Source organism: Chlorocebus sabaeus, chromosome 4, assembly GCF_047675955.1.
Source record: "Chlorocebus sabaeus isolate Y175 chromosome 4, mChlSab1.0.hap1, whole genome shotgun sequence".
Classification (NCBI taxonomy): Eukaryota; Metazoa; Chordata; class Mammalia; order Primates; family Cercopithecidae; genus Chlorocebus; species Chlorocebus sabaeus.
Window position 1 is genome coordinate 21,273,463 of NC_132907.1, and position 19,290 is coordinate 21,292,752.

General features: G+C 39.9%; 2 protein-coding genes across 5 annotated transcripts in view; both read right to left on the reverse strand.

Annotated features, from left to right (window-relative positions):
* The window catches only part of ANKDD1B (ankyrin repeat and death domain containing 1B), a 54,795-nt gene extending 49,160 nt beyond the window's left edge, over positions 1 to 5,635 (reverse strand). For both annotated transcript variants that reach the window (XM_038010491.2, XM_007975654.3), the window contains exon 1: positions 5,006 to 5,635. In XM_038010491.2, coding sequence (XP_037866419.2) covers positions 5,006 to 5,198 — 193 coding nt within the window. In that variant the 5' untranslated portion in view covers positions 5,199 to 5,635. The remainder of the gene's footprint in view (positions 1 to 5,005) is intronic.
* Positions 5,636 to 5,731: 96 nt separating this feature from the next.
* The window catches only part of POLK (DNA polymerase kappa), a 98,715-nt gene continuing 85,156 nt past the window's right edge, over positions 5,732 to 19,290 (reverse strand). For all 3 annotated transcript variants that reach the window (XM_007975664.3, XM_073014673.1, XM_007975679.3), the window contains exons 13-15: positions 17,878 to 18,837; positions 17,258 to 17,300; positions 5,732 to 17,113 (exon numbers count right to left, since the gene is read on the reverse strand). In XM_007975664.3, the coding sequence (XP_007973855.1) occupies positions 17,032 to 17,113; positions 17,258 to 17,300; positions 17,878 to 18,837 (1,085 nt within the window). In that variant the 3' untranslated portion in view covers positions 5,732 to 17,031. The remainder of the gene's footprint in view (positions 17,114 to 17,257; positions 17,301 to 17,877; positions 18,838 to 19,290) is intronic.

A 19,290-nucleotide genomic window follows, 5' to 3' on the forward strand; every position in this document is an offset into this window, starting at 1 on the left:
ACAAAACATTATTCATGAGGACCACCCTGAAGTCAGTAATGTGGTATCTGGCTTAGAAGGTCAGAAGGCGGTAGACTTCCCAGGGGACATTGTTTGTAAAAAACCTTGTACAAGATTAGGCAGGGAGGAGTCCAAATGCTCCTACAGCTTACAGAGATAAAACTGTTGTTTTCAGAACTCTATACAGACGCCAGGCCTGCACGAAGAAAATTTCAAAATGCAGCCCATCACACATACAGACACAAAGGTAAAGGGGATGAAAATGTTTTATTCTCATTGATATAAAAACACGGAGAAGTGGATTGACATCTATTATAAACATCATATTTCACATACATATACACATTCATATGGTAGGCTTTATTAACTGTCATAGAGAAGATTCCAGGGTTTATTGAGTTTTTTTGTTATGTAGGGGAGTAGAGGGCTCTCAGAGGACAGCCCAACACGAACGGATAAGACCAGAATTGAGGTTAAGTAGGAGTCAATAACAGATCATCTCCAAACAGAAAGGACCTGTAAGAGAGGTTTCTGTATGTGTGTTGCTGAATAGTTTCCTAAGCATTTGCTTGTTTTTAAATGATACCATCATGACATTCAATGTTTCCCAAGTTTTTGTTGAAGCAAAGACCCTTAAGGATACTGCCAAGTCCAATCAAGGACCAACCAAGGAGCATCTTCTTGGGAAATATTGTTACGGGCTGAATTGTGTCTCTTCAAAATTCCTATGTTGAACTCCTAACCCCAAGTACCTCAGAATGTTGACTATGTTTGGAGATAGGGCCTTTAAAGAGGTAATGAAGGTAAAATGAGGTCATATGAATGGGCTCCAATCTGATATGATTGGTGTCCCTAAAAGAAGAGAGATTAGGACGGACACACACACATATACACACACGGAAAACCAGGTGAAGGCAGGGAGAAGGTGACCATCCATAAGCCAAGGAGAGAGGCCTAAGAAGAATCCAACTTTTCCAACATCTTGATGTTGCACTTGTAGCCTCCAGAGCTGTGAGAAAATAAGCATCTGTGGTTTGAGCCATCCAGTCTGCTGTACTTTGTCATGGCAGTGTGAGCAGACACATACAGATTCACACGCTCATTCTTTCTGTTACCTGGATCCTTCTCTTCCTTCCTACCCCTACTCTTGTCACCATTCTAGGTGACTTCAATCTCCTCACATATGATTAATCCAACACCTTGGCCTCTTAGTTCCCTCTAATAATCTTCCGCAGATCTGACCTCAATCATCAAATTTCAGAGACACATTCTTGAATTAATCATCACTCAAACTGCACTACCTCTGAAATCTTGACTTCCAGAATCCTGTTCTTTGACCACAACTTCTCATCCGTTCAGCTCAGCTGCTCTAGTTCTCCAAGTCCAGAAATTCTGCAACCTTATGAAGTCCTCCAGTCCACAGTTCTAACCCTTTTTCATATTCTTCATTTCTGTGCCCTTACTTCCCTCCTTACCATGTTTAGATTCCATGGTGCCAGTTTGTTTTTGCTGCTGTAACAAACTACCTGACACTGAGTAATTTTTTTAAAAACAGAAATGTATTTCACACATTCAGACCATAGTATATGGTCCACCTATGAAATCACTTCTATGCAAACACCTCCCTCACCATTCTTTTCCTCCATTAGACTAGTTGGTCAGAATCCTAATTCTGAGATTAAATCCAACAGCTACTTGCTTTGTTTCTGTACCTGAACAGCTAAACGGTACTGGAGAAAAACATACAACCATGCTGTGGTAAACATTGCTAGTGTTCATCAATATCTGCTTCTTCTCTTCTACCTGGTCACATGTGTAAGCCCATATCCCAGCCTGGAGAGGTGTATCCAATGGACTGAAAGCAGAAGTGATGGCATGTCACTTTGGGGCTGAGTCAGTGAAAAGCCTGTGTCACCCTCTAGGTCTCTTTTCCCTGCCTTATCAACACTGGAAGCCATGTGTTTAAATGAAGGGGTCACAAGATGGTGGTACCTCCCTCAACTTGGTATTGGGAGATAGTTCTCTCTGGGTCTCTCACATTTCTGCACATCTTACAAGCAAAAGCATTGACTGGCTTTGCTCTTTACTATCTTTTCAGGGATGTTTGTATAGTGAAAAGCCTTGACAAATAGAGATATTTTTCCTCTGGAGCAAAGGGCAGGTTTGCTTGCAGCCTTGGAAGAAAGCAATGGTAAGGCATGCTTACTGACTATTACAAACGATTTGGGTTCCCTAAGGGCAGGATTTTTCTGTAACACAACCCACTGTGTGTGCAGGTGTCATTTGGCATCTCTATATCTCCCTGTGGGAATTGGGGCTTGGAGAACTGACACAAATGCTAACACTCTGGCTACTGCTACTGCTGTGAGTAATGAAATCCATCATCTCTGATCCAAAAGTGTCTTCTGCCAGCATCTCTATCACCTAGTAAGCTAACTTGTGAGATTATAAGTAGGGTAAAATCTCAACCCCTTTATGATCCTTGACACCTGGGTTCCTGAGAGACCCTCGCCAACCTATTTTGGACATGCTACACGAGCAAGAAATAGATTTTTCTTTTGAAGACGGGGTCTTGTTACGTTTTCCAGGCTGGTCTTGAACTCCTGTCCTCAAGTGATCCTCTCACCTGGGCCTCCCAAAATGCTGGGATTATAGGTGTGAGCCACCACACCCAGCCAGAAATAGATTGTTTTTATGTCCAGTCACTCAGACGTAGGAGTCATTTATTGCTGCAGGAAAAGCTTACTTTGTCCTGATTGATACACATGCTAACAGGTCTCTTAAATTCTTCCCCACTAATCTCAGCACGACTAGCTAGCCTCTACATTTCCCTAGTCTTCCCTTCTTCAATATGTCATATCCTTTCCTTTCTCCTCAAATATCTGAATTTACTAATCTACCTAATTTACTTCCTCCCACTACCATCACCTAATTCTCAGTCAATAACGTTGCCTCATAGTGAAAACAGAAGTAGTAGGACACGAATTCCCACATCTTCCCACCTAGGTGCATCTACCAACCTACCTTCATTTGTATATACAGGATGAAGCATCCCTGTACCTAGGAAAGGCCAACCTCTACACCTGGGCTCTGGATCCCATCCCCTTTTTATCTTTTCAAGTGTTTCATATGTCAGTCTCTTGGAAATTATGTCTTCTTTCCTCTAGATCACTTAATCTCTCTCCAGTGGATCACTTCCTTCAAAAAATACGGAGATGCCATAATACCCTGAGTGTAAAAAACCTTCCTTTGACCCCAGCTTCCTTTCCAACTGCTGCTGCATTTTTCAACTTTCCATTACCCCAAACTTAAGTATTCTATAATTGCTGTCTCCATTTCTTCATCTCAATCTTGTCTCAACCCATGCTAATCAGACATCTTTCCCACCCCTCTACTGAAACTGCTCTTGTTGAGGTCACTCCGTCTTGCCAAAACCCAGTCATCATACCCTGTCAAGTGCATTGAGCTCTTGGCAACTGTGACACAGAGGAACACACACCCCTTGTAACATGTTCTTCTCTAGAGGTCTGGTAAGCCAACTGTTGCTTTCTAGTCTTTTCTACCAGCTCTTTTTCCTTTGCTTGATCTCCAACTATTGGAATGCCCCAGGGTTTATATAAAACAAATAACCTGTTGATGTAGGCATGATTCCTCCATCTTACAGATGAGGAAACTGAGATTTTCAAAAGTTATACCACTTGTTCATGCTTTATAAGTGATAGAATTGTCCTAGGCAGCCTGACTCCAACCACATCACCCTGTCTCATGGCCTTCACTGCACTTACCTTAAATTATCTTATTCATTTATTTGCTTACTTATTTTATTGTCTATCACCCCTCTACCACAACAGAATGTTCCACCAGAATAGGGGTTGTCTTGTTCTCTCCATCCTTACATCTAGAACATGCCTAGAAAATAGTTAAGCCCTTGAAAATATTTCCAGAATGACTGAATGAACACTATATTGAGGAACTGGTGTACAGCTTCCAAGCCTAACTTAGGAAATAAGGCCGTCCCAGCCAGTAGGCTTGGATGGTGTGCCCCGTTAAGAGACTTGAGTACTGGGCCGGGCGCGGTGGCTCAAGCCTGTAATCCCAGCACTTTGGGAGGCCGAGACGGGCGGATCACGAGGTCAGGAGATCGAGACCATCCTGGCTAACCCGGTGAAACCCCGTCTCTACTAAAAAATACAAAAAATTAGCCGGGCGAGGTGGTGGGCGCCTGTAGTCCCAGCTACTCGGGAGGCTGAGGCAGGAGAATGGCCTAAACCCGGGAGGCGGTGCTTGCACTGAGCTGAGATCTGGCCACTGCACTCCAGCCTGGGGACAGAGCGAGACTCCGTCTCAAAAAAAAAAAAAAAAAAAAAAAAGAGATTTGAGTACTGGGAAGGCTGAGGTGGGAGGATCACCTGAGCCTGAGGAGGTCTGTGATTGCACTACTACATTCCAGCATGTGCAACAGAGCAACAAGACCCTGCTTGCGGGGGCCCGGGGTCGGAGGCGGGTGGGGAGTGGAGGGTGCCGGGGAGAGACTTGACTCGCTTTCAGCTTTTGAACTGCTTAACAGCTGCCTTAGTTTATACTGCACATTATTCCCAAGGCATAGATGATCCACTCCGTGCTTTAAAACAAGTGCAGAAAGATAAGTGATTTATTTAAAGTCAGACAATAAATCGGCGCAGGAGTCACGATATAGGAGATAAGAGCACATGAAACTCTTATTTGCAAAAGGACTTAATCATTATTTTAAAAAGCCTCCTCCTTAATTCGGAAGAATAATACTGTCCTTCCACCCACAGTACATGGTGGGGGTGGATTCCAAAGCTGAAAACCAGCCAACAGGGGGTGCAGCGGTGAAGGCTGGGACTCGGGGTCCCAGGGCGGAGTCGCCGCGCCAGTTTCACTCCCGCAGCTTCCGGAGGCGCTGCACTGGGTATCTTTTTAAGTCCCTTCGACCCAGCCCACCCCGCAACCTGATTTTCTGAGACCTCGTTCTGGGACTCACGGAGCTCGTGTCCGGCAACTGCCGTGTCCTCCTCTCCAAGCCCCTTCCGCTTCGGGATCCGGGACAGGGCCCTCCAAGGCAGGGCGTTCGCGCCCCTCAGGTCCTCCCTGAGACCCTTGGCGGTAGCAGCCGCCCTGAGCAGCAGCCCCCCTACCGTGGCCCCGTGGCCCCGGGCGCGCCCGGCGAGGTCCATGGTCGCCTCCGCGGACCCGGAGCGCAGGGCCAGACCCAGACCCAGACCCAGATCCAGACAGGCCCAGGGCGCGAGGCTGGACGCTGGCAGGTCAGCCCCGCAGGAGCGCAGACCGCTCTCTGTTGTGGCGGTTCGCTGGGCAACAAGCCCCTGGTTTTCCAGCCCTGCCCTGACTTGGGCCGGCCTGGGAGAATCCGCCCTCAGGTGTGGCGTGCACTGTGCTTAAGGTTTGGTCCTCCGGGAAATAAAACATCCTGCGAAATCTACAAGCCCCAGTGAACTCCCACTTCTACTCTACCACTTCTTTGTACAATTTTAAGAAATGTCAAGGTTGAATTTATAACCAACACTATAGGAACTTCAATATTAAATGATTTCTAAATGGGCTTCCAACATTTTCTTTTGAATAAAGACAGACTTGATTTCTCATTTGAAGACCACGCAATTATAATCTCTCCTGGCGGATTCTTTTGAAAAGTGAAATAATACAGAAGCAAGTCAAATTCTGACCCCCCAAATAAACTTCAAATAAGAAAGGTAATCAGGTTTTCATTTATTTTTTATTCTTCTTACAAATTTACAAAAGATGTATCATTTTAATGTAAATTATGTAATATCAATTTCATTTCAAACTTGTCAGCTTTTTCCTTCAAATTATTGTGCACTCAATTTGAGGCATTGAATTCAAAACAATGTTTCCTTATCAATGAAAACAAATGACAAAATATTATTTACCAGAACACCACCCGTAACCTCACTTTCCTTTTTTAAAAAAGGGAAATGGACCTCATGTTTGTAATAGCGATATGATAAAAACAACAGCAGATAAGTTGAGTATTATGCAGAAATATCAGACAATGTACTAATATGGAAAGTATAATATGTAAATGGAAAAACAGGGCACAAATTGTATGTGTATGTGGCATGTTTACAAGTAAAATTCTAAAAATCAGAAGAAAATACCCACACAAAAAAAGGAATAATAGTGAAAACAGCAGCAGATCAATGGAAAGCATACAGTCAAGTACAGAAAGATCTCCCAATCTGGGCAACAAAGTGAGAACCCCTGTCTACAAAAATTAGCCAGGCATGGTGGTGCATGCCTGCAGTCCCAGCTACTTGGGAGGCTGAGGTGGGAGGATGGCCTGGGAGGCAGAGGTTGCAATGAGCCAAGATTGTGCCACTGTGTGCCAGTCTGTGTGATAGAGCCAGACCCTATCTCAAAAAATAAATAAAAGAAGAAGAAGAAGAAAAAAAAAAAGATCTGAATTGTGTTATCCAAGTTTGAAACTGCTTTCAAATTCTAAACCAAGAAATTGACTTTTTAAAAAATCTTCTTATCGATGACCGGAGAAAATGCATCATCATTTTATGCTATATAGCCTTATAATAGTATGTGGTACTTATCTTACTCTACCAGATGAGACAAAAACTCCAAAGCAGTGCATTATGTGAAACTCAGCCATAGCTGGACTTTACTTCCCTGAGAGCTTGGGCTAAATGAGAAGTTATGAAGTATACTGTAGGAGGTATTTTCTTTTTCACTCTGTTTCAAATATCAGGTTACTTCTCAAGCAGAATATTAATTCTAAGTGTGCTAATACATAAAAGCTTGCCCACATGATCTGGCCCTACTCATCTCTCTAATCTTGGGCCCTACAATTCTTCTCCATTCTTCATCCAGTGTTTCCTGGTGGAGAGCCATCCAGCTTTTATTTCCTCCCTTTGCCTAGAACCTCTCTCCCCCACCTTCACTTCCAAATTTTTTAAATAGTTTTGATCCTTTGTATCAGTAAGGTTTCAGGTTAAATGTCACTTCCTCAGAGGAGCCTTCTCGGATCATCTTATTCTAAAAGTGTCCCCTACCTTCATGTTCCATTCTCTTATGCTGTTGTCACTTTCCTTTGTAGCACTTACCACTGAAATGTCTGTATTTGTTTAGTGTCTGTTTCCACAACCAGAAGGTAAACTTCATGAATACAGTGATTTTTAAAAGTCTGTTGGGCCAGGTGTGGCGGCCCATGCCTATAATCCCAGCAATTTGAGAGGCTGAAGTGGAGGATGGCTTGAGGCCAGGAGTTTGAGGCCAACCTGGGCAACTTAGTGAGACTCCGGTCTCCACAAATAATTTAAAAATTAGCTGCTGCTGGTGGTGCACACCTGTAGTCTTAGCTACTTGGGAAGCTGAGATGGGAGTATGGCCTGAACCAAGGAGGTCAAGGCTGCAGCAAGCTGTTATCATGTCACTATATTCCAACCTGTGTGACAGAGCAAGACTCTGTCTCAAAAAAAAAAAAAAAAAAAAAGTTTCCTACTGCATCTCCAACAGCTACCCAACCTGCAATAAGTATTTGTCAAATAAACATGGAATGCAATTTAGCCATGTGAGCAGTAACTTGTCTTTGAGTCGTTAAAGCTTTAGTTTTTTCCCTAAAAGAAGGTCTAGACTAAAAAAATATGTTCAATTCTGAAGTAAACCTTTAAAACCAGATCCTGTTCAAGGATTCCATATTTTTAAAAACATCTTCCTAGATTTCTCTTTGCCCTCCTCTACCAGATGATTTCTCCCTAGACTCCCACTTTGTATATTCACCTATTATAGCCCTCCCTACATTGAACAGAAACTGTCCCTGGAGTGGCTGTCCATTTTTTGAGGACAAACATGTCTTAATAATCTTTATATCCTTTATCCGCTAGGATTCAGCTATAAATAATAGGAAAACCCAAGTAACTATGGCTTAAACAGTTTTTTAATTTGCTTCTTGTGAAAGTCTCAAAGTGTGCAGGCCAGTGCTGATATGTCTCTGTTTTACAACGCCCCCAGGAATCAGCCTCTGCAGCCCACTACTCCACTATCCCCATGTGCAGCCCTTATGTTTAGGTGTAAACGGCAGCATCTGCTTCCAGGCAGCAGGATGGAACAGAGAAATAGAAAGAAGAGGCAAAGAGAATGCTACAGCTGCAAGAAGGGAAGTTTCCCAAAAGCAACCACACATAGTACTTTTTTTTTTTTTTTTTTTGAGACAAGGTCCTCATCTAGCTTTGTCACCCAGGTTGGAGTGCAGTGGTGCAATCTCAGCTCACTGCAACCTCTGCCTCCTGGGTTCAAGCGATTCTTTTGCCTCAGCCTCCTGAGTAGCTGGGATCACAAGCGTGCCACCATGCCCAGCTACTTTTTGTATTTTTAGTAGAGACAGGGTTTTACCATCTTGGCCAGGCTGGTCTGGAACTCCTGACCTCAGGTGATCCACGTGCCTCAGCCTCCCAAAGTGCTGAGATTACAGGTGTGAGACACCGCACCCAGCCAGTACTTCCTTTTATATACCATTAGTCAAAACTCAGTCATATGGCTACCCCTAGCTGGGAGGGTGTGAGCTGCAAGGATGGGAGATATATTGTAGTCATCAATTCTGTAACCTCTATTTTTCACACTATCACATATTTTTAATTGAGATACTAAATTGTCCGCCTGAATTGAAGTTGAGTTCTTCCAGAAAGGATTTGCATATGCTTCTGCCAGTCACTAGGGACAATACTAACCTCACTTTAATTACATTTTCTGCTTGAGCTCTTCAGGATGATACCATTTGTGTGAATTCAGATTACAAGCCTACATGTGTGCTGGTTTGTGATTCAAATTCTCACTGGCAGTCCCTCCTTCCAACCAGTGCCAAGGTTGAGCAGGCAAGTTGCTTTGCTCCCTCTTTCTTCATGGAGGATTTCTCCTTTATCCTTGCTCTGAAGGTATAAACCTTGGTGTCCCATATTTATGCACTGGTAACCTATTAGACTCCCTATCTTAGGTATTATTTCTTAGTGGTTTATAAAGAATTGATGAAATACAGTAGTCTATTCTGGGTGATCATGTGCCAAGCTACAATTCTAATAATATGGCAGAAAAGTAGAATGTTGAAAGACAATCAGGATCTCTGCCCAGAATTGCTAGCAAAATCCAAAAAACCTTGGCATATCTCACACTTGTGGATGGTTTCAGAGATCACATTTGATGTTTAGCATATTCTAAGAGGAAAAAACTTTTGAGCCTTCATAAAAGAGAACTAGATTTTATCCTAGAGCTGACCCAACCTTTTTTTTCTCTTTTTGTCTCTCTCTCTCTCACTCTCTCCACAGACACCCAAGAACATGAGCGATATTAGGAAAGTATTGTATATAAAAATGCACAAGATGATCTAGAGCAGGGAAAGCAACTGGTGAAAGCTAAGCAGTGAGTTAGACAGCCAGATATTAGACAACTGATAAGAACCTGATAAAAGACATGGAAAGAAGTGTTTTCAAAGAGGCCCAACAAGAGTAGACGGAACTCAATGATAGGTCTTTGGTTGGCAGAGGTTGTGTGTGTGTGTGTGTGTGTGTGTGTGTGTGTGTGTGTAGGAAAGAGTCCTCTACACTTTAGAGACAGGTTAGAAGGGTTAGTACCATTTGTCTCTGAATTATCTTTAATTTCCCTGAGCATTCTGTAGACAGCAGCAGTTACAAAGTAACACTATCACAATTGCCTCATACTGGTAAGGGGAACAGTTCAATATTATGGTTTGCTTAATAAATGGAATCATGTTTCCAATAGTCACCATAATGTCATTGGAGTTTTTCTTAACAACCTAATTCAGTTATGTATTACAAAGCAAAAGCGATTAGTCCTTAATTATACAATGAAAAAACAGTTTTTTCTCCAGGGAAATAAACATCACCTCTCTGTGAAGTTTACTAAAATCCTACCAACACAAAGTGTGTTCAAATATATCACTGCTTTTCTTTTTTTTTTTTTTTTTTTTTTTTTTTTGAGACGGAGTCTTTGCTCTGTCGCCCAGGCTGGAGTGCAGTGGCACGAACTCGGCTCGCTACAAGCTCCGCCTCCCGGGTTTACGCCATTCTCCTGCCTCAGCCTCCCGAGTAGCTGGGACTACAGGCGCCCGCCACCTCGCCCGGCTATTTTTTTGTATTTTTTAGTAGAGACGGGGTTTCACCGTGTTCGCCAGGATGGTCTCGATCTCCTGACCTTGTGATCCGCCCGTCTCGGCCTCCCAAAGTGCTGGGATTACAGGCGTGAGCCACCGCGCCCGGCCATCACTGCTTTTCAAAATGGAACATTACGTCAAAGAAAATTCAGTACCAGGGCCAGGCATGGTGGCTCAGAGCTTTGGGAGGCTGAGGAAGGAGGACTGCTTGAAGCCAGGAGTTCAAGACCAATCTAGGCCACATAGCAAGATCCTATCTCAACAAAAATTACAAAAACTTAGCTGGGCATCATGGCACCAGCCTGTAGTCCCAGCTACTCAGGAAGCTGAGATGAGAGGATCTCAAGCCTGAGAGTTCCAGGCTGCAGTGAGTTATGATCATGACACTGCATTCCAGCCTGGGTGACGGTCAGACCTTGTCTCTAAAAACAACAGTTCAGCACCAGGTACACCAGGTATGATTTTTTAAATGAAATATTTCCTAAAAAAACAGTTTTATTAGCCCCAGGTTAATAGTCGTATTTTAAGTCTTCTTGCAAATACTTCCAAGCCACTCCAAAAGGACACAGTATAATAATAAAACATGTATAAAGCAAGCCATTATCTAATAAAGGTAAATAAATGCAATTGTCTCTTTCTGGAACGCCCACTCTTTAGGACCTAGTGTGAGTGCAGCCACTTAGCCACCATTCTGTCTTCCCAGAGAAAAACAATAAGATAGTAGTAAACACTCTTGGACACATACTATTTATTCATTTACATGTCAACAAATGACTCTCCGTATCTACTGTGTGCCAGGCCATACACTTCATACTTGGAATTCAGAGATAAGTGAAAGTCCAGGATCTCTTGGGGCCTACAATCTGGTAGGGAGAAACCAACATTGGGGGCCATGCAAAGAATGTTTCAGGATCTTTGTAGAGAAACAGCAGCACAAAATAGTGACTGATCAGTTTTTCCAGAGGGCAAGGAACCATTTTCTGAAGGTGGCCCCTGAGCTGAGTTGAAAGACGAGTGACTATGTAGGTGGGAGATAAAAAAGGGGCATTCAGGAAGCATATTCTGGACAGAGGGAGCAATGGAGCACAGATGGCAGAAAGGAGAAACAGCTTGGTCTGTTCAGGAAACCCTGAATGCCGAGCCAGTGTTTAGAGTGCATCATGGACAGTGATATATAGGAGCTGGCTTGTACTGGCTTGCAAGAGCTGTTAAAGTTTCAGGAATTTTGTGAACTGGTTGACATCACATAACTTGAAATCTGTCATGGTGGGAGTATTTACACCACAGAAATAATCATACACTAAAAATCACTCCCTTTTCCTACTCATTCCACTGCTAATCTTGGAGACAGTTGAGAGCTTTTGAAAATTGCTTTGTTTTTCTGACATGCTATTATGGGAACGCTGTTTATGGCTAATCTGTAAAAAAATGCGTGAGATGGTTTACAGCAAGGAAAACTGACACATCAGTTGGAAAGTCAGAGTTTAGACAACTGATAAGGGCTTGACAAAAGAGATGGAAAGAAATGGATATTTTCAAGAGGCCCCACAAGAGTAGATAGAATTCAGTAACAGGTATAGGGTTGGCAGAGGTAGCAGTGGATACAGGGGGGATGAGTTAAAAGGTAAGGAGTAGTAAATAAATACATTTGTTAATGAGGGCAGAAAAAATATCTCCTATTCATTGCTACATCTCTCTTGCCTTTAACTTACAGCCTTCTTACATAAATGCCTATAACCACTGTCTACATTTTCTTAGCACAAAGTTCCTTCTTAAATTCTGTTATATGGCTTCCATTACCCACGGTGATGCTGAAACTTCTTACTCTAGGTCACTTCTTCAGAGGGGACATTGACCCTGCGGATATCGCAATTCCCATGCTAACTTTAAAATAAAGCACTTCTGGTGGAGTGAATTAATTGATAAATACTTCTTATAATGTTACTTGTCCTACTATCACATAAGATTGAGGAAAGGTGTATAGCTCTATATTACAGGGACAATGTAAAGACTGATATTTAAAAAGAGACTTTTGAACTACATTGAAGAGAGGATTATACACATGCAAAGAAATTATGTCATTTGTTGTTTTATACTCTAATATGCATACATTCCAAACGCATAGCCCATCCTCCTTGAGACCTCCTAAACATGTTATGAATTTGAAGTGTCTCTGCATTATTCAAGTGAGGCAGGAAAAAGTTACTCTAAGTGATCTTTCTTTTTTTTTTTTTTTTCTTTTTTGAGACGGAGTCTCGCTCTGTCGCCCAGGCTGGAGTGCAGTGGCCGGATCTCAGCTCACTGCAAGCTCCACCTCCCAGGTTTACACCATTCTCCTGCCTCAGCCTCCCAAGTAGCTGGGACTACAGGCGCCTGCCACCTCGCCCGGCTAGTTTTTTGTATTTTTTAGTAGAGACGGGGTTTCATCGTGTTAGCCAGGATGGTCTCGATCTCCTGACCTTGTGATCCGCCCGTCTCAGCCTCCCAAAGTGCTGGGATTACAGGCTTGAGCCACCGCGCCCGGCCGATCTTTCTTTTTTATATTTTATTTGAATACAATTCTAATAATTCGACATTTATGCAGTAAAGGGTTAACCCAGCAGCCTCAGGTTACTCAAGCCCTGCACTTTTCAAAGAGAGGTGTCTTCAGGTACTGGCCCTTCCTTAACTAGCTCCTGGGAAATGACCTGAGCCCTTGGAATTTCCAGTTTGATAATAGTGTTCTAGTATGCCTGAGGCCTTGGGCTGCATTTTGTTAGTTTGATGAGATAGTTTATGCTAACAGTATGACTCATGGTGAATGTCTGTTTTTGAATGGCTGAAGCCCTGGGCCATGAGGTATCACTACACCTCTGGGGTCTTGAGACTTAATAGGTAAGGTCAGTCACATGTGTGATGCATGTCTGTGTGATTGACTTCCAGTAAAAACCTTGGACACCAAGGATTGGTTGAGCTTCCCTGGTTGGCAATATTTTACACATGCTGTCACACATTTCTGGGAGAATTAAGCATGTCCCCATGTGACTCAACGAGGAAGAGGCACCAGGAAACTTGTGACTGAACTGATAAAGAAATAGGGTACTACAAATAACAAAGCCTAATATAACGAATTGACTTAGGGTTGGAGAGAAGACTTCAGGGAGTCGGGACACAAATATCACAGACGGGAAAACTGGTGACTTGTTTGGTGGTGTATTACGGTTCTCCAGAGGGGCAGAACTAATAAGACAGATGTATATATGAAGGGGAGTTTCTTAGGAAAATTGACTCACACAATCACAAGGTGAAGTCCCATACAGGCTGTTTGCAAGCTGAGGAGCCAGGAAGCCAGTCTGAGTTCCAAAACTTCAAAAGTAGAGAAGCAGACAGTGCAGCCCTTCAGTCTGTGGCTGAAAGCCTCATAGTCCCTGGCAAGTCCAAGAGTCCAAAAGCTGAAGAACTTGGAGTGTGATGTTCCAGGGCAGAAAACATGCAGCACAGGAGAAAGATGGAGGCCAGAAGACTTAGCCAGTGTAGTCCTTCCACGTTCCTCTGCCTGCTTTTATCCTAGGTATGCTGGCAGCTGATTAGACGAGTGCCCAACTAGACTGAGGGTGGATCTGTCTCTTGAGCCCACCAACTCAAATGTTAATCTTCTTTGGCAATACCCTCATAGACACACCCAGGACAATATTTTGCATTATTTAATCCAATCAAGTTGACACTCAATATTAACCATCACAAGCGGTAACAAAATATTTGGTCAAACTGTCTACAGCTATCTTTGGAAAGAAGACCAAATGCTGATTGAGGCGGTAGCCTTAGGGGAAATGCTAGGAGAAAAATTAAAAATTTGGCATGGGATGGCTCTTTCTTGCTGTGTTCAGCAAGGTCCTGGAAGAAAGAAATGTATTTTTTTCTCAACTGAAACTAGCTTGCAGAGATGGAGGAAAATATCATCTTGTTAATGAAAACACTTGCTTTTCTTTACAGTTTTATCACCCTTAAAACAATATGGTTGTTCAGTTTTTACTGTTTTAAACTTTATACAAATGGAATCATGTTGATGGCATCCCTCTGTGATTCGCTTCTTTTGCTCTATGCTATGTCTGTGATATTCACCTATGTTGTGGTTAGCTATTTCCTTCATTTTCACCATTGTGTAGAATTCTATTGTTTCAACACAAATGCCATGGTAGAATTTAACCATTCTACCATTGCTGAATAATTGGTTCATTTCTAACTTTTGGATATTGCAGTGCTGCTATGAACACTAAAAAATTTTTTTCTAGGCCACCTTCCTGACTGGGCAGAACTTTCTTGTACATGCTTTCTAGGATACATGTTCAGTAGTTTTCCCAAGGCATTGTATTAGTTAGGGTCCTGACAGGAAAAAAAATAACTGTAATGAAAGACAGCCTGCAAAGATGTATACTTCAGAGTGCAATTGCTGGGTTTTGAGCACATTTATCTTTAAATTTACTGAAGGACAAATTTTTCCACAGTGATTGTTTTCAATGTAAGAGCTGACATCATCACCAAAATTTAGTATCATTAGATCATTTCATTTTTGTAAATAAGGTAGAGATGTAATGATACCTCCCTGTAGTTTTATTTTTTACTTCCCAAATATTAATATGGCTGGGAATATTTTCATGTTTCTTGGTCATCTGGATTTCCTTTCATTTGAAATGCCATATAAAGTCTTTAGTACAAATTTCTATTGACTGTCTTTTTCTTACTGATTAATAGGGATCATTTATATATTCTGGACACTAGTTTTTCACCAGTTATATATATTGCAAATATGGTGGTTCTTTATATTAGGTTTATATTAGGTTCACTAAGTAGGTAAAATTATGCATGCTTATTACCAGTCCTTGTAGTTTTGCTGTATTTTCTTCAAATGCCCCAAATCAAAATTATAATAAAAAGAAAATGGGTTGGATATAATAGACAAAACAGGTAGTAACGAATGTGAAGAAAATTCTGGGCAGAGAAAAAAAAATGAAGGCATAAGAGGGAGGAAGAGTGGAAAAGTAAGAAAACCATCTCTATTAGATCTATAAAAGTTTTAAATTTGATTTCAAATGATTATTAAATATTACTAAATGATTAACATTCAACTAAATAAATCCTTAAATGAAAATAATTTAGCATTTAATATAATATTGAAGATAATAAAAATAAACTTAAGGCAAGACAGAAAATAATTCAATATGGTATTATTTACCTTTCAGTGCATTAAATATTTCATTGAACTTAAATTTGTACAGAATTTACATAAGTAAATCACATGATCAAGAACCATAACACTACAACTTTGTATTTGCCACAGTGTATAATAACATCAGTCATGGGATTGGATTGGCATGCTAACAGGCATTAAGCCTAATTTAAACAATCTAGTAATTAAAAGTCCAGTTACCACTTTGCCAAAGTCTGTGAGTTCTTAATTAAGCTATTCCTAAAATATTATAATATATAAAATATATATTTAGATCATAAGCTAAAATATGAAAAGCAAGAGGAGAGAAAACAAAAATATAAGAGAACAAAAGATTTAGCTCCTTAAAGAAGTAACAGAAAATGGCTTCCAACTTCATGTTACAATTAAATAGTAATAATAACTATTACTATATTATTGAGACAGGGTCTCGCTCTTCATCCAGGCTGGAGTGTAGTGGCAAGATCTTGGCTGACTGCAGCCTCGACCTCCCAGGTTCAAGAGGTTCTCCTGCCTCAGCCATCTGAGTAGCTGGGATTACAGGCATGTGCCACCAAGCCTGGCTAATTTTTTTTTTTTTTTTTTCGTTTTAGTAGAGACAGGGTCTTATTATGTTGGCCAGGCTGGTCTCAAACTCCTGACCTCAAGTGATCTGCCCACCTCAGCCTCCCAAAGTGCTGTCCTTACAGGTATGAGCCATTGTGCCTGGCCTAAATAATTATTTTTTGAGAAGAACTCATAGATAGCACAAAAGTATTTGGAGAAACTACTTAAGCTAACTACTATTAAGCTCTCTTCTTTCACAAATAATAATAAAAATGTTGATAGAAATGTAACTAAGATATGTAATGTGTTTTAATACACATTAATCTTTTGAATTACACATTTTCTCTTGAAGATTATTTAAAAATGACTGTACAATTCATCCTTCTTTATAGATTTGTGGAGAGTACCAACATAATTGACAAGAAATGAAATACTGCCATTTAAAAGTCCTGTATTAAAATAAAACTACTTTGAATCATCTTAGACTAAATATTTTAAAAAGTGATTCAAGTGCTTATTCATAAGATAACGGAATTCTAAATAAGAAAAGTCAGATTAAAAATTATATTTTAGGCAAAAACCATTTTAACACAGATAATAACTGTGATATTTATTTTCCTGAAGAAAACCACTTGTACTAGTTATGTTAATACTCTTCACAGAACTTAAGATAAATTTTAATTATGAATGCTCATGAAGTATTTAGATACTAGGATCAATGCCAACAAAGCAGTTAAGTGCTGAAAAATTCTTATAATATAGGTTTGTGTAAATCTTTGAGAGTCCTTACCAATATGTTTTTATATTCAGTATAAAAATAATAAAAAAACACCACCTTATCTCATTCCTAATTTTCCTTTTAAAAATTATCTCATAACAGGATTAATTTCCAATTGATGTATAATGGAAGTAAAATTCTCATGGTTATAAAAAAGATATACGGAATCAGTATATATATATCTTAGAAAAGTAAACATCATCTGAGGAAGGATTATTGCACTTGCCTTCACTAAATAAATCTGCAAACTTAAAATCAGAAAGAACAAATTCACTGATTAGAAAATAACAAGTTTCAATTTAAAATTAATGATGAAATGTTCAATGTTTACTTAAAAAATATATCAAGGGTATGTTTGGGATTGTTTGGTTTTATTTTCTTTGATGAGTACTTTGTCATCAATCCTGGCCTAGAATTAAAAGGAACACACAATTAAAATGCAGGAAGAGATTCTAGAAAATAATTCATTTCTAATATTGATTACTTAATAATTTATAAAATGATTGAAATTTCATATTGTAGCCAGCTTTATTAAAGCTCAAATTAGCCATACCTTTTTGTTTTTGTTACAGCCTTCTGTACTCCACTTGAGCTACCTTTAGAGGAAAGAAAAGTCAAGAAATTCCATAATGAATAATATGAAATAATTAAAAAGTTGTACAAAAATTTAAAAAGTTAAAACTTATTGATTAAAGATAATAACTTCCGTGGTACTATATAGTTCATATGGAAACACACCAAAAACTATAATTTCTTTGTAATTTACTAATTTTATTAGCATTACACTTAATTTTATTGGTGAAATTTGGGTAGAGTCAGCACTACCAAAAAATAAGTTAAAGAGGCTTTCTGGTTATGCAGTTATAGTTAATTTACCACTGTGTCTTCGCAGATACTCTCTGACGGAATTTCTTTTTTGATTAGATCACTCAGCTCCTTAAACCTTTGAGTTCATTCTGTGCTAAATCAAGATCAAACCAAAGTTTTCCCCAAATTCACAATCTATAGGCTTGAGTTAATTCTAACCTATGGCAAGGTAACCAACATTTCCCTAAATGGTGGCATACACAAACTACCCATTTAATAGTATATGTTTCAGATTTAACAATCTCATTAATTTTAATAAAACATATTCCTAGAAAATCATGCAGTTTAAAATGACTACACACTCACCTGTACTTCTGGAGCTTTCTTTGGGTTGATTAACTCGGTTAACTTTGTCATTTCTTAATTCTTGGATAAAACTTTTATTTAAGCAAACATCCACATGCACATTGAATAGGGTTAGATCTGAAGTCTTTTGTTCTACATTACAAACAGGACAAACTAGAGCTTGGCCTGTTATCACTTCACATAAGTAAGGCTGGCAGGATTCTTGTCTGCTTAATAATCCAACATCTTCTTTTTCCAACGAAATAGTGCAAGAAGAATTCTGATGACAGTGTTCAATATTAAAAGACTTGCCTGGGAGATTAGAACATTCTTCCTTGATATGCTTATTACTTAAAGCATCTATGCTTTCTGCTTTAGATGAGTTATCTATAGTATCTACTAAAGCTACACAATCTACTGAAGACACTTCTTTAATTTTTGGATGGGCTTCATAATCTTGCTTCTCACAAAGTGAAGAAGCAGGAACATTTTCTTTCTTGTTAACTGTGGTAGCAGAAACATGTGAACACGAGAACACTTCAGAGTTTTCACTGATTGAAGATCCATCAAGACATGCATCTACATGTTTATTAAAGGCTTCCAGACTGATGCACCCTTGTGCCCTAAAGCAAACAGGACAGGTAAATATCTGACAGTTATCTGAATTCTCTGATATTTCCAAATTCTCACTCATCTTCTTCTTTAAAACTTGGAATGGTTGTGATGTCTGGAAACTTTGTTTATTCACGGTTTCACATTTAAATGTATCTTGGTGACTCCATTTCCTTTCTGATCGTTTTTTATCAAAGAAACTCTTCTTATGAGACATTTCTAGAGGTTTTACAAACTGATCTTTGTCCGTTTTCTCTAGTATACACCCAGTGGCTGACAGGGCTTGGTTTCCAGCCTGTAAAAAGCCAATAATGCTCCTTTGTTGATGTTTCCTGTCTTCTTCATTGGGAAAACTAGATATCCGAACACCTAAATTAAACCAATCACAATCAATTTCATGTTGAACAAAGCCAATTCACTCACAATGCATAAAAACATTTTGTCTAGTGCTATGACATATGCAAAAGGTTGGCTAGAGAGAAAAAATAAGTGACATTTCAAAGCTGTTATTATAAGTACAAATTTACCTTCCTTTATAAAAGAATATCATTAAATATTAACTATCTATTTGGAGTTAGCATAATGATGTAGGATTTTAATTCATATATGACACATACCATTACATTAATACCAGTAACTAACCGGAGTCAACTATACAGACTCTTTAGCTCTTTTTTTTCTAATAAACTTTATTTTTTAGAGAAATTTTAGGTTCACAGCAAAGTTGAGCAGAAGGTACAATGAGTTCCCACAGATTCCCTTCCCCTACACAAGCATACCCCTCCACCCCAACTATCAACATGTGGCACTAGAGTGGTACAT